Source organism: Leptinotarsa decemlineata, unplaced genomic scaffold (genome assembly GCF_025532065.1).
Source record: "Leptinotarsa decemlineata unplaced genomic scaffold, Ldec_3_MD MMD2_tig00003798_RagTag_RagTag, whole genome shotgun sequence".
NCBI lineage: Eukaryota > Metazoa > Arthropoda > Insecta > Coleoptera > Chrysomelidae > Leptinotarsa > Leptinotarsa decemlineata.
In genome coordinates this window covers 2,563,984-2,579,514 of record NW_027412596.1, presented here as the reverse complement: position 1 = coordinate 2,579,514, position 15,531 = coordinate 2,563,984, and the positions used below count along the sequence as shown (strand labels likewise).

General features: G+C 32.3%; 2 protein-coding genes across 3 annotated transcripts in view; both read left to right on the top strand.

The window, feature by feature from the left end:
• LOC141483638 (uncharacterized) overlaps positions 1-15,531 on the top strand; it is a 565,103-nt gene that overhangs the window by 420,896 nt on the left and 128,676 nt on the right. The gene's annotated exons all lie outside the window — the stretch shown is intronic.
• The window catches only part of Pka-R2 (cAMP-dependent protein kinase type II regulatory subunit), a 100,752-nt gene that overhangs the window by 74,396 nt on the left and 10,825 nt on the right, over positions 1-15,531 (top strand). For both annotated transcript variants that reach the window (XM_074178459.1, XM_074178461.1), the window contains exons 3-4: positions 11,962-12,264; positions 14,464-14,684. In XM_074178459.1, coding sequence (XP_074034560.1) covers positions 11,962-12,264; positions 14,464-14,684 — 524 coding nt within the window. The remainder of the gene's footprint in view (positions 1-11,961; positions 12,265-14,463; positions 14,685-15,531) is intronic.

The following is a 15,531-nucleotide window of genomic DNA, read 5'->3' as shown; positions in this document are numbered from 1 at the left end:
AATTTGAAAACTTCCCACTCTTAATATCTTCTTCCCAGTAAACAATATGAGAAATCGAAAAAACAGGTCAATTTCATTGTCAAGGAGGACACTTTCAAGGACTATTTGTAGCCCACGTGGTTCAACTCTCAAGGAGGGGTAGATGTTACCCTTATAATTTTTAATGGGAAGGGGGCTCAAGTGGCACATTATTTTGATTGGCGTTCAATTCTGCTTCCAATGGTACCCTGACTTATTCTTTTTTGATGAGCATTTTAGAAAAATAGCGTTCTAAACTAACAGAAGTAATTATTAGTACGCCTATACTAAGATGCATGGTAAGAATATTAGATGGTACCGTTCCAACCCTTTTTTAGGGGTAACATTAGCCATTAGTAAAAATGAATTTACATCAAAAAGTAGTCTTATAGTAAAACGTAGATGGTAGTAGAGTTGTGTTTAGTGAATGATGAATTCTTAATTCTCGTCGCAAAAAGTGTACAGATAGCCGTCTTTTTTTTGCTACTTCTGCTGTTGAAAGTTTCTGTTTTCAGGTAAAAAATTGGTTCGCAAATTTGAACAATGTAGTAGTATTGTACATACAGTTGTACCTGTTGGGCTGTTTAGTGATTACTTTAATAACTCTATAACAGTGTAAAGTGGTTTACATTCTTCAGACAGAATTGATATCATTGTAATTTATGGAAAGGTTGGAAAGTGCGCACGAAGGACGACATGTCTTTTTAATGAAAGACATGCATAAATGTCATCTTTATAAAATGCAGATTCTTCAAGAGCTCCACGAGGTTGATTAAGATAGAGTTTTGTGAAATCATGTCTCATCGAGTCAATACCATCCCTTATCTTCTGTTAAACATCTGTTATTAGACAGAAGATAATATCTGTTATTAGAGTGACGAAAACCCACATATTTTTCGGGAAGGGCATACACAACACCCACAAAAAGGTACTGTTTGGGCTGGTATTCTTGGAAATGCCATTATTAGTCGATTATTTCTGGAAGAAAACTTGACTGGCAATCTGTATCTTGAAATGCTTGAAGAGACTATCGACCGTCTCATAACTCACGTGCTAAAAACTCAAATTGATGCAGAAAGTAATGAACTTATGCAGGAGAATCTGTAACATTCCCAGCAGGACGGTGTTCCACCTCATTAGTTTTTTCCCGTCCGACAGTGGTAAAACGAGAAATTTCCCGAATAGAAGGATTGGCAGAAGGGTAGCAGTTGAATGGCCTCCGAGATCACAGGATTTAACACCCTCAGATTTTTTTCTTAGGGGACATTTCAAATCCGTTGTTTATAAAACACAACCTTCTGATATTGAAGAACATAAAAGAAGAATTACAGCAGCATGCCAGTCAATTCCTAGTGAAGTTTTCGGTAATGTTAGAGGGGAGTTCAAAAACAGACTTTATTACTGTTCAGAGCAAAATGGACGATATTTCGAGCAGTTTATAAAATAAGCGTAAGTGGATTTTATGTTTGAAATGTCTTTTTTGCAAATTAAATTTTATTTTGTAAAAGGACAATAACCAACAAATAGAAAATACTACGCGTAATACATTTATTGCCGTCATTCAAGGGTTGTAACGGTGCCACCTGCTCTTGTAACCATTTTCATTAACAGAAGTCGATACAATAATGCATCTCACAATAGGCAAATTTCAGTTACATGTGTAATTTTAGAACGTTACTTTCGGAAACTGCTAATCAAAAAATAAAACGTCAGGGTACCATTGGAAGCAGAATTGAACGCTCATCAAAATGATGTGCCTCTTGACACCCCTCCTTGAGGGTTGAATCACGAGGGCTACAAATATTCCATGAAAGTGTCCCCCTTGACTAAAAATGTTGCCTATATTTTTTATTCCTCATGTTATTAACTGGAAGGAAGATATTAAGGGTAGGAAGTTTTCGAATTGACACCCTATATATATATATATATATATATATATATATATATATATATATATATATATATATATATATATATATATATATATTTATTATATAATATATATATATATATAATATATATATATATATATATATATATATATTTATTTTATTTTTGTTCGTTATTTTCATTATCGAATACATCGATAAATACTGTGTTTGAATCATTGAGGTTGATTGTAAAACCGAGACAATAGGCTTAAGGCATGAGAAATGAGATACATATGTTTTCGAATGAAACTGCATCGATTGTTGTTCCATGTCTTGTGGTACGCTCATTTCGGTTAATTTCATTTGTAGTTCAAATTTATCTTGTAGAAAGTTTACCATGAGTTGTCCATCTTCGGACGCGAAATTAACATTGAAATCTTCTACTAAAATTAGTGGCTACTTATGATAGTTTTTCCTAATTCTTCCGAGCCTATTCGACCGTAAATGTGTGCTCGCACCTCTCTCTCTCTCTCTCTCTCTCTCTCTCTCTCTCTCTCTCTCTCTCTCTCTCTCTCTCTGCCTCTACAGTAAAATACGAAACGTAAATCTCTCTTTTTATATCTTTACTAACTTATACATTCCTCTCAACGTACGTTCGCCTCGTCCGATTGCACTTATTGTAAAGCTGTCGTCACGCATTCACCCCAAGTCAAACGCGTGTAATTTACTTCAAAAACAAACACTTTTTTCAATTACCAGAAATACGATAGTCTTCCCGACGCGCGTTTCACCAACCAAGTAAGCGTCTTCAGGAGATGAATATTACTGGAGATGAAGAAAACGGTTTGGAGAAACACGCGTCGGGAAGTGTTTTCGGTGATTGGAAAAAGTGCTTGTTTTTGGAACGTATTTTTATACCTGTTCATACATTAATTACAACCTGATTATGATAACTAATATGTATCTGTCTTACACCTGTAATTATGATATTTTATGATCTCTATAAACTCTCAAAAGGCATCCAAATATCTAAAATTCATTTGTCCTGTTACGGCCTTAACAACAACTTCAATAATTCTTCACTTATTTTGGTCGTTCTTTATGGCATGTTAAGCGACAGTAGACTTCTCTAGTCTATGAAACGAGAATATAAATATGTTCCTTAAAGTCCGCTTAGTTTGAACGACATACTTTTTATCGTAATTTTCTCAATTTATTTCGTATATCCCAGTATTTTCTTGTTCCGTCGTCTTGCCTTTCGGGTTGCCCAACTATTGATGAGGTTCGAGTAGTTTTAAAATCCACTTTCATGTTTATCTTTTCTAAAATTCGAACCAATTTGTTGGTGCATATGGAAGAACTATAATAGTTTTCGTCTTTCTGGAAAGTCGAGGATTTACGAAAACACTTTCAAAATTTACAGGTTTCAATTTTGTCCTAGATAATTTTTTTCTTGATATCATATCTGTCTGTGGGGTATCTTGCATAAATGACTGTCGCATATAATTCAATATCCAACCTGGCATTAGCCGGGGAAGTAGTTGTTTTCCGGAAGGCATTCACCAGAACCTACGGTGTGGGTAGTTGGTAGAGATGAATGTTTCGAGATTTTATTTCTTACACGCATGTATCTATCTCTCCTCGATATAGTTTTCATGATTTTGATATCTCTCAAGAGTATTGGTACATGGGATGTTTTTCTACCTTTGGGGCTTTTTTAACGAGATGGAGCTGTTACTATTTAGATGAAGGTTTCATACATGCAGTCGAGTGGCGTTGAAATTACATTGTTGTTTGGGTAGGATCTTTCCTGTACTGATGAGAGATAATACCTCGAAACCGGTCTGAAGGTGATCTATATATTTCTTTGCTGAAGGGAAACATGACCAGCCTACGGACAGGAAAATGTGGTCCCACCATTTTTTTGTGGATTGTGGTAGGAGCTGTGAGTATAATTCAAATTTCAAACCATTATCGAAATTTCTTGTAACTAAAATCTCCAGGAACGATAGCAGTTCGTTATTTTCAATTCAAAATGTTGACTTGGTTAGAATGTTCGTCAAGATATAATGTTTTTGTTCTGGTGTTTTCAACAGAAAAATATACTTTATCTAAGAAAATGTTTTTTCGAAAAGATGTAGATCATATATACTCATATTTGACTACTTTATGATATTGCATGTGTAAAATGCAGAACATAAGTACAATAAACAATTAATACCAAAATTATAACACATTAAATTATTATTATTATTATACATTGTTAGAAATGTTTGATCAGAACTGTAGGTTTGTAATATACAAGTTATATAAATGTTATATTTTCAATGGATAAAGTAGCTATATTTCCCTTGAATGCGTTTTTTACATGTGAAATCGCACGTTGATATCGTATTTTAAATCTTTGGCCATTCTGTTCCACAAATACGTTTTTAGTAAATATTTGAATGAAATAACGATCCGACATGTCACAGAACAAGAATAATTATTTTTTTTTATCTCTGAATGTGACAAATACTGACAACTGCAGTAAATCAATAAAAGATTTGCTTTTTCTTTTAGAGCTAATTTTACAACTTTCGTAAATATTTCAAGTTTAGCATTATATGAACACTCATTATGCAAGTGCACGTATTTAATATTTTTTATGGTTCCACATTAAATGAACTGTTCATGTTACCCATATCTTTTATCTGTTTATGTAGTGACGACATTACTTACCACGGATGGTGAGCAATTGTATTAAATATTTTCGCAAACCATTTCACTAAGATTTTCTGGAGAAGAGGCATATTCATTATTCACTGTATACGAAGTACTTTTTTACATATTTAATAATGCCTTTGTGTGTTGTGTTTTGCCTTATTTGAATAACGTATGTACTTTGAATACCGTTTCGTCCTACATCTAGGATGAAATGTGTTTATATTTATTATTTATTTCAAGGATCGTGGAAAGGTAAACTTTTCTTATTGAGCTTCAAGCTCACTAGTGATGTATTCAACTTGTAGAGAGTTTATTTTGAAGAAAAAACTGCGATGGTGGATCTTGTTCAGAAATTTTAGCATGCTATATTATGCTTTCAATTGGAAACGATGGCTAATATTCTAACTGTATAGGGATTCCTAGTCGAATAAAACGTCAATGTAAGATTTTCATGTGACATTACAAAACCGCGTCATGTGTTTTACTAAGCAATAGCTTCTTCGGACGTATTCAATACTCTCGTTGAACACGCCTGAAGAAGCTATTTAATATTGAAACACGCGCCCATAATTCTCGAAATTTTGCTAAGCAAATGCCTTGAGTATTTAATAATTTGATATATAAAATTCCAAGACCGTAGGCCGAGGGATTTTATATTAATTATAATGCACGAACGCATTTTTTTAAATAATGGGATTACACGCATTTCAATCGATGAAGCTTGGTGTACGATGATTATATACAGACGTTATTTGCTTAGTTTCAAAATCCAAATCTTAGGATTCAAGTGAAATATGAACACCGACTTTTGATAGTTCGTACTGGAACCTCTGGCGTAAAATGAATCTATTGAAACACTTTCCTAACTAGTCTGGGCTATAAGTTTAGATTCGTATTAAATGGACATACTATTACTAAAATTAAGTGGTTAGGCTCATTGGATCCGGAGTATTGTCTAGAACATTGTGAAAAAAAATCAAATTAGTTCATAAAAAATTCTGAAAGTTATAAACAATTAAAGACCCTAAAAAGCAGTGTTCGGTTTTGTTGTTTATAGTTCGTAAACTATAAATATTTTTGAATTTTGAAAAAAATATCCTTGAAGAGGAGGAAATTTACTGAAAAAAAGTTCCAACTCCCGAAACGGTATCTCCATTATTTATAATTTTAATTTAACACTGAAAATAGCCGTCCGCGCGCCATTTTTAGGTTGCGCGCACGGCCTGTAAGCGAGTACGTAACTTGAAAATATTTTTTTAAAGGTACTTTAAGTAAATAGAAAAATTTCAAAAATTTGTGATATAATCTAAATACAATAGAGAACTGATTCCCGTTGGAATTTTTCATTAAAGTTATTTTTTCAATAATCTAGACAACTGTTAATTAACAAAATTTTCTAAGACTTCATTTATCGTTCAACATAAAATTAATATTTAAATAATTACCATAAGATACATACAAAAGAAGATTGCATGATAGAAGTTCTGAAAATTTTAATACTTTGTTTATAATAATTTTTAAAGTAAATAAAAAAACACAATAATGTTGTAAAAAAATTGTTTTTCTTTATTTATCATTATTTTATCGTTTTCATGTCAATAAAAGACATTTATAAACTAAAACAAATCATTTTTATCTCCATTTGTTTATACATTTTTTATTAACAAATGGACTAGTTCAATATTTTGAAAAAAAATTCTTAATAATAATATTTCATTGTTTATAATCGGTTTCTTTATATATCTACTGTTTAAATTATTAGTTAAGACATTTTTTTCTTTTCTAAAATCATAATTAACAATTAACTACAAATTAACAAAATTGAATATTTTTTTATTAACAATTTCATTGTTTATTAACTTAACAATTTGTTATAAACAAATTCTCAACTTAGCTTTATTTTTTCTTGAAAGTTATAAAAATCACAAAAACAACCACCAGCATAAAAATACCGAAAACAATTTGTTTCCATTATTTATTCAATTTTGAAAATACCGTGCTGCAAAAGTTACAGAGGTTGATCCATTTGTTGACTTTAATGATTAAATAACTAACTAAATCTAAACTGTTAGAGATACGACAATAAACATTCAGGTCATTTTTGTAGATAATTGAATTATCTTTCAAATGTCATCTAGCATATATTATTTAGTTATTGTTAATTTGTTGTTTTGGGCACTTGTTAAAAAAAATTAACGATTTCCTCGGGTTTATTCAACTTTTCAGGTTTACAACTCAGTAAATAATGCGAATTCGGATATTGAACTTCAGAGAAATTCACTTATAGTTGCAGTTGGTCATTTGTTTATTTGTTCATTTTTTTTATGAGCTATTAATGAATTTCGCTAAATTTTGGGAATTTTTATATTCCCACCTAATTGCTTACCACTCTTTCAATGTTTAAAAAAATCTGTTTAAAATCTGTTTTTCCGTTAACCAGCTGTCGCACCCCTACGAACGACAACCCTCAGAAGTCGAAACTTGTGCGAGCTAAGCATTAACGAGGTCTTACCTTTTAACGTGTGATTCCTAACACATGTATTCTAGTTTGTAAATGAAAAAATGCTTCAAACATGCAATAATTCCATAAAAAAATATAAGGACACGAGGTTGAAATAATATTGTTGAGTAGATATGATATTTATTTATATAACTGAAAGCAGTTTGTTTCTTTCAAATACAAAATTTTAATCCCAATATTGCAATTAGCGTCGATAATATTCGTTATTATTTTATCAAGATTAATAAAGCAGCCAATTTATTTTATTAATTTCGTCTTTTCCTTCGTTTTCTAGGGGGGAAATTTTTAAAGTACTTGCAATATCTAGGTTTGCAAGTGAACGTGCTATTCTTTTTTCTTTATTACTCGGAAGGTTTTCGATTTTTTGCTCTTTATCTTCTGCTTCATCTTCTTCTTCTTCTTGATCTCTAGATTCTTCCATTTCTTCTTCTTTACTCCAGTCTCATATGGCTCCTTGTTTTCTTCAGATTCGGAGTCTGTATGTGCTCCGAAGATTCCGTGAATAATTTTTTGATAAGCTGAGTTCTTTTAACGACCATGCAATAATCGAAATCCTCATCTCCATCATCAGAGTCATTTAATAGACTATGAATCACGTTTCCAGACAAAACAAGTATAAACTGTAACCCATGTTTTCGATAAAGGTAGTATGATAAATCAGGTTACAGGGACTAGACAAAAGACGACCTTTGGAGAAGCAGCTGCATATTGTAACATACAAAATTGTAAACAAAAGCCAAAAGCATATGAATATCGAAAATTTGGGTACATTGTAATGATTTGTAAGAAATGTGGAAGAAAACAAACAATCTATGAACTTTTCGGAGATGTATTAGTATAGTAAAATTCATCAATAGCTCATAAAAAATGAACAAATAACTAACTGCAACTGTAAGATAAGTTATAGTTTAACAAAATTGCTCTGAAGTTCAATATCCGAATTCGCATTATTTACTGAGCTGTAAGCCTGAAAAGTTGAAAAAACCCGAGGAAATTGTTAATTTTTATTAACAAATGCCCAAAACAACAAATTGACTATAACTAAAAAAATATATGCAAGATGGCGTTAGAAGGATAATTTAATTATCTACAAAAATGACCTGAATGTTTATCTAACAGTTTAAAAGTTATATAAGCATTAAAGTCAACAAATGGATCAGCTGCTGTAATTTTTGTAGCACGTGTATTTTCAAAATTGAATGCATAATGGAAACAAATTTTTTTCGGTATTTTTATGCTAGTGGTTGTTTTTGTAATTTATATAACTTTCAATAAAAAATAAAGCTAAATTGAGAATTTGTTTATAACAAATTGTTAAGTTAATAAATAAGAAAATTCTTAATAACAAAATATTTCAATTTGTTAATTTGTGATTAATTAGTTAACTGTTGATTATGATTTTAGAAAAGAAAAAAATGTCGTAACTGATAGTTCAAACAGTGGATATATAAAGAAACCGATTATAAACAATAAAATATTATTATTAGGAAAAATTTTTTCAAAAAATTATAATTGACAGGTCTCTATAAAGTTGCAAAACATTTTTTTTTCAAAAATATTGAAATAGTCCATTTGTTAATAAAAAATTTATAAACAAATGGATATAAAAATTATTCGTTTTAGTTTATAAATGTCTTTTATTGACAAAAACGATAAAATAATGATAAAAATTTTTTTCTACATTATTGTTTTTTTTTGTTTACTTTAAAAAATTATTATAAACAAAGTATTGAAATTTTCAGAACTTTTATCATTCAATCTTCTTTTGTATGTATATAAGAAGGGCTCCACGAAGCGAAAAAATTTTATGGTAATTATTTAAATATTTATTTTACTTTGAACGATAAAGGAAGTTTTAGAAAATTTTCTTAATCAACAGTTGTCTAGATTATTGAAAAAATAACTTTAATGAAAAATTCTAACGGGAATCAGTTCTCTATTGTATTTAGATTATATCATCATTTTTTTTAAATTGTTCTATTTACTTAAAGTACCTTAAAAAATATTGTCAAGTTACGTACTCGCTTACAGGCCGTGCGCGCAACCTAAAAATGGCGCGCGGACGGCTATTTTCAACGGGAGTCGGAACTTTTTTTAGTAAATTTCCTCCTCTTCACGGATCTTTTTGTAAAAATTCAAAAATATTTATATTTTACGAACTATAAACAAAACCGAACACTGCTTTCTAGGGTCTTTAATTTGTTTATAACTTTTAGAATTTTTTATGAACTAATTTGCATTTGTTTCACAATGATCTAGACAATATTCTGGATCGAAAGAGACTAACCACTTAATTTTACTAATAGTATGTCCATTTAACACGAATCTAAACTTATAGCCCAGACTAAACACCACAGAACAAAAATTACGCTTTCTCAACGCGTGTTTCGCTAACCAGTTAGCGTCCTCAGGAGATCATAATGACTTTTGTACATTTTATTTGGCAAAACAGATTTTTTCGCTGTAAAACTTTGTAAACGCTACCTGGCCTTCAACTTTTTGAACTGTTTTATGCAATCAAGGACAATCAAGAAGCTTTGTAATATAGTTTGAATGTGATATTATTGAAACTTTGGAATTGGTTCTTGGCTGATGAAACCGTAAATAGCCATGGTGCTCCGCGCTCCCTGGGTGGCTCAGAGATTTGTCAACGTAGCCTAACCAGAACATGAGGCTAATGCTCATGGCTATTGAGGCCGTCGAAACCGAATAGAAGAACTCCCTGCCGCTAACCTGACTTGATCATTGGTCGCCGGACTGTCCTACGTCATTCTTTGAGGCTAATATACTTGTAGCATACCATACCATAGTTGTAGAAAACAGATAGTTACTATCTGTACAGGATGGAACATCAAAAACTTACTGAAAGTCATAAGTAATAGGAAATGAACGATTCTCGAAAGTCCAAAAACTTGTCAAGTTTGTTTGTAGCAGAGTTTTCATCCAAAAACATTCATTGTTAAAACGTCCACCCTATCAGCGGGGGTGTTTACCGTATCTCTTTCAAATGGAAATAGAGGATCCAGTCCGTTATTGAAAAGAGTTTTTGATTTCATATCCATTGCTGGGGCACATGATTCTTGGACCCAATGAGCACTTACCCCACGATAAGTGCTCTGTCGACATCTGTCGAAGAAGTTGAGAAATAAATAATCTAAAAGGAATAACTGCAAATATCTTAGAATTTTTTTGTCATTTCTGAAGACGGTGGCAGATTTTGGCCTCCGAAACGTTGAGATAAGTATTGTATTATTTCTTTGCAATTTTTTTGATAGGCTAAATTGTTAAATACGACAAGTTACTGATAAATAGAACATTTTTCTTTGTGAAAAATACTTTGATTTTACGTAGTAACTTTTCGGGGTGAACTAAAAAGTTTGTCCTTCTACACTTGTATAAGGTTCTCCATTATAATTTTTATATTTTTTCAGATTGTGGAAGGTAACAAATACCCCAAAAAAAGGTCGATAAAAAACTAATTTTCCTCCACAAAAAATGACTTTCGTTGAATACCTCATAATTATAGTACGAAGTAGATTCAATTGTAGTCGCTCAGAGAAGCTCAAAGTCATTTCGACACAATTAGATGGGGACTCGTCTGGTTGTTAGATGATATGGTAGTTGAATTACCTCCTTAATCTTTTTGAAATCAAAAAAACAAAATTTTTTTGGTCACAAAATGCATTTTTATAAAGAAGATCTTGCCAGAGTTGATAAAACTGTACCAAAGTAATATCTCTTTATCTTTACAGATAACTAGTCAGGAAATCATAAATTATTCGTCAAATAATAAATAACGAGGTATTTACATTGAACGATAATTCCTGAATAGGTCTATACTTTGGTAAATTTTTGTCAAGATAAAAGTTAACAGTCGAAATAAAAAAAAATTATTTCACTGAAATTTTATCCATAACAAGCACTTTTCCCAATCACTAGAAATGCAATACTCTTCTCGATGCGCGTTTCACCAAATAAGCTGGTATCTACAGGAGATGAAGAAACTTTTTTTTCATGAAGATCAGGAAAACTGATTCTTTTTCTTCATCTTGGCTGGTTCCAGTTTCACCTTTTATTAAGGAATTTCAAAAAAAGAAAATGGAAAATTTAGGAATTTTGAACTATGTACATCTCAGTTTTTGTTCAAGATCTTGATTATCTCTGAAATATGTTTATATAAATTTTTCTAGGAATCCCATATCAAATATTGAATCTGCAATGATTGTGGTTTCCAAAAGACTTTTCAATAAGATTTTTTTGTTGACAATATATTTCAGTGTACATATTTTGGTTTTTGTATAATGTGGATGTTATACATTTATTCGTGAGATGAAAAGAAATTTTTCGTAATAAGATATAAACCGTAGTTTCTAGAAGTATGAATTAAAACCGTTTTCTAGTAAAAGTGTATAATTTTTGAACCTCCTACCAATGTATATTGAGTACCTTCATAATATCTTGTCTTCAAATGTGGTTCAGAAAATTTACCTCTCTTCTTTAGGATCTGTAAGTACTAGAAATCATTTTGATGGTGATTATTTGTAATGCTCTGAGGATTCTCTAGTATGGTTAGTGTTCATATGAAAAAAAAAACATTAAAACCTTCACGCCTAACAACACAAGATCCCTGTTGTTTCTATTCAGTTAAATGAGACTTATCTTTAATATTTTTCGAAGGACTAATGATTTTTCCTTACAGTTGTAATTCCTTAAATTTGGGTTTAGATAGAATTTCATTTTGTTATACGGAACCATTTTGTAATCTAAGATTTTCTTTGAGTCTGTCCACTTGATAAATAAATACGTTTAAAAAAAATGCTACAACTGATTATCTGATTGTTTCAGTGGCATTTTTCATGCCTTAGTTGCTTCCGATCCTTCCGAGGAGCCAAAACATATCCACACATACGATAACAGTGGCAGCTTCGGAGAACTGGCTCTCCTCTACAATATGCCTCGTGCAGCCACAATTAAGGCTTTCACCGATGGTTCTTTATGGGCCATGGATAGGCAGACTTTCAGAAGAATTCTCTTGAAATCTGCTTTCAAAAAGAGAAAGATGTACGAATCTTTAATAGAAAGTGTTCCCATGCTCAAAACACTCCAGCCATATGAACGGATGAATTTAGCAGACGCACTTCTTCCCAGGTAAACCTAAAATGATACTTATTTTATCTATTAATCATAGTCATAAATAATTTGGTTCATTCTGCCCATAGATTGTTTTAATTATTGATATTATACAATAATTTGTGTTTTTTTTTAATGAAGTTGATTTATTGTCAATTATATTTATGAAATCAGACAAAATTTGTATTAGGTTGATATACAGTACGATGCAAATGTATGGAATAAATTCGATATTCACAAAAGGAGCGTCTTTCGGAAGAAATCCAAAAACAGGTCAACTTTAATTTTTGACGGCCCATCTCATGATATTCATATGAAAGACGTTTCGTCACCAGTGTTGGCGTGATGACGTAATCGACAATTTTTTTAAATGCAAACAGGGGTCATGTGGCATCCCATTCAAAAGGTCTACTATTCGTCTATTCAACGGTATAATGGTTTCAATATGTATTAATACAGGGTCAACCGAAATTATGTATTCAGAAGACTGGAATTACAAATAATAGTAATTCGTTGAACCAAATAATGCTATGCACCGCCACTGAGAATAAAGTATCGTACTGTCTTCTATTGTTTTTGTTGATTAGAATAAAGAAATGGTGATAAAAGTCCTACACTCTACTTGAGATTAGTCAATGTCATTGAAGTGAAGTATCATTGAAGCGGTTGACATTATTTCTAGAAAAATATTTAAATCACTTATAATCTGGCATAGAAAGTAACAGAAACCCAAAGAATCGAAATTTTAATTATGATTGGCTGTGGAGATGAAGTAAGGACTCAGGCAGAAGTTCGTGATTTATTCAATGCGAAATACCCCAACCGAGAACCCGTTTCTCAATCAACAATAAGTAAAATTGAGAAAAAGTTTCGAGAAATGGGCCATGTTAAAGATCTCCCTAAAAGTGGTAGAAAATCAATTTCAGAAGTCCAAAAACTTGATGTGGTACTTGCGTTCCAAGAAAACCCCCATACCAGCACGAGGCAAGTCGCACTGGATAATAATTTACACCAATCGACTGTTGTTAGAGTGTTGAAAAAAGAAAAGTGGCATCCGTATAAAGTTCAGCTGGTCCAAGAACTGTTAGAAGATGACTTTGACAGAAGAGTCGAATTTTGCGAAATCATGATGGAGCGCTCGCACAGAGATCGGAGTTTCATACAAAATATAATATTTTCAGATGAAGCTACTTTTATGCTCAACGGTCACGTAAACCGTCAGACTTATCGATACTGGGCAAGAGAAAATCCACATTGGATGAAGGAGCATAGCACACAATATCCACAAAAGTGAATGTTTGGGCCGGAATTTTGAACAACCAGATAATAGGCCCATACTTTTTTGACGAAAGCGTAACTGGTGCTCGGTATCTACACTTTCTTCAAGATTATCTGATGCCACAACTGAATCAGCTATTTCCAAATAGAAATAATTTGTGGTTCCAGCAGGATGGGGCGCCCCCACACTACGCCGTTGATGTACGAACCTACCTGGATACTGTTTTCCGAGGAAAGTGGATAGGAAGAAGAGGGCCGATCGAATGGCCACCAAGGTCTCCGGATTTGACTCCGTTAGACTTTTTTTTATGGGGATACTTGAAGAGTAAAGTTTACCAAAATCGACCAAATGATTTAGAAGAGTTGAAGGAACGCATCATAGCGGAGATTGCACAAATAACCCCCGAAGTTCTCGGAAACGTTAGAAATGAATTCATTGCCCGGCTTTCACATTGCATCATAGCTGAAGGTCATCAATTTGAACATTTATTATAATTTTATTGTACTTCAATAAATAACATGTTTTGGTTCATCTTGTATAAATGAATATTGGCATGGTTATACCGTTGAATAGATGATTAGTAGACCTTTTGAATGAGGTGCCACATGACCCCTGTTTGCATTTAAAAAAATTGTCGATTACGTCATCACGCCAACACCAGTGACGAAACGTCTTTCATATGAATATCATGAGATGGGCCGTCAAAAATTGAAGTTGACCTGTTTTTGGATTTCTTCCGAAAGACGCTCATTTTGTAAATATCGAATTTATTCCATACATTTGCATCGTACTGTATGTGTTATATTTCATTTATATCTAGATATCTCTACTCTCCATATCTAGAATGCAGTTATAACGTAATAGGGAATGAAAAGAACTGAAAAATATTGAATTCTATTTTTATTTGAATAAATTATATCCTTATCTCTTTTCAATAGGACTTTCCAAAATGGCGAAAGGATTATCAAACAAGGTGATGCAGCTGAAGGCATGTATTTCGTCGAACAGGGAGAAGTCATCATTAGCGTTCTAGATGATAGTGGTAAGGAAGTCGAAATAAATCGTATCACTAAAGGTGGTTATTTTGGAGAATTGGCCCTTGTTACACACCGTCCAAGGGCTGCTTCCGCTTTTTGTGATGGGGAAGTAAAGTGTGCATGTAAGTATTTTGTGTGTTTAAATCTTTAATATAAATATTTTGAGGAATATTGTGGAATATTTACAAACACGAGTGTAGCATATAAGAAGAGCTTACAGTAATTGTAATTTCTTGTGTTGTTATTGGTGGAGAAGAGAGAACATAAGAAGGTGATTTGGAAAATGCTTCAAAATTTTAGACTTTAATTTTCATGAATTATTACAAATAACAATATAGATGGTAGTGAATATGACACAAATAAATAACTATAATGCCAAATCACATTCTCAACGTTTCCCATAATATTAACAGAAGAAGGCGGGAAGTGTTAGATGTGATGAACTCAAATACAGTTCCTGAGCACGTGAAGCATTTTTTCCGTGAATGTCACAGTAAGTAAAATTGAATTGACATAAATAAAAGTGTCGCCAATCCAATTTTCCTGAAGAATAATTATGAGGATCTTCTAAAAATTAATAATAATAATAAAAGTGCTTCATTACCATCTACAGCACTTTTACGGTATTAAGAAGACACCGGTATTGCCCTACGCTCCGGGAGATATTGAATCCTTTTTGAGGAATGGGAGGTGCCACATTTATTGTAACTATTCATTTCTCACCCTTAGGCTCCTACAAGCAACCAAGCCTGATGTAGGTCTTCTCGATCATCAGGTCAAAACGATATGGAAGAGTTTTCACTTCCAGGTGAGACGAATTTCGCCCGAAAAGAGGAGGAAAACCGGATGATATATCGAGATTTTCTCTTCGAACTATGCAGACTCTATCCCGACCACTCTGTTGAGATGGTTGTTCTGATTATGGAAGTCCTTGGTGAAACCATGCCCTCTTTACTCAAAAATCTCAAG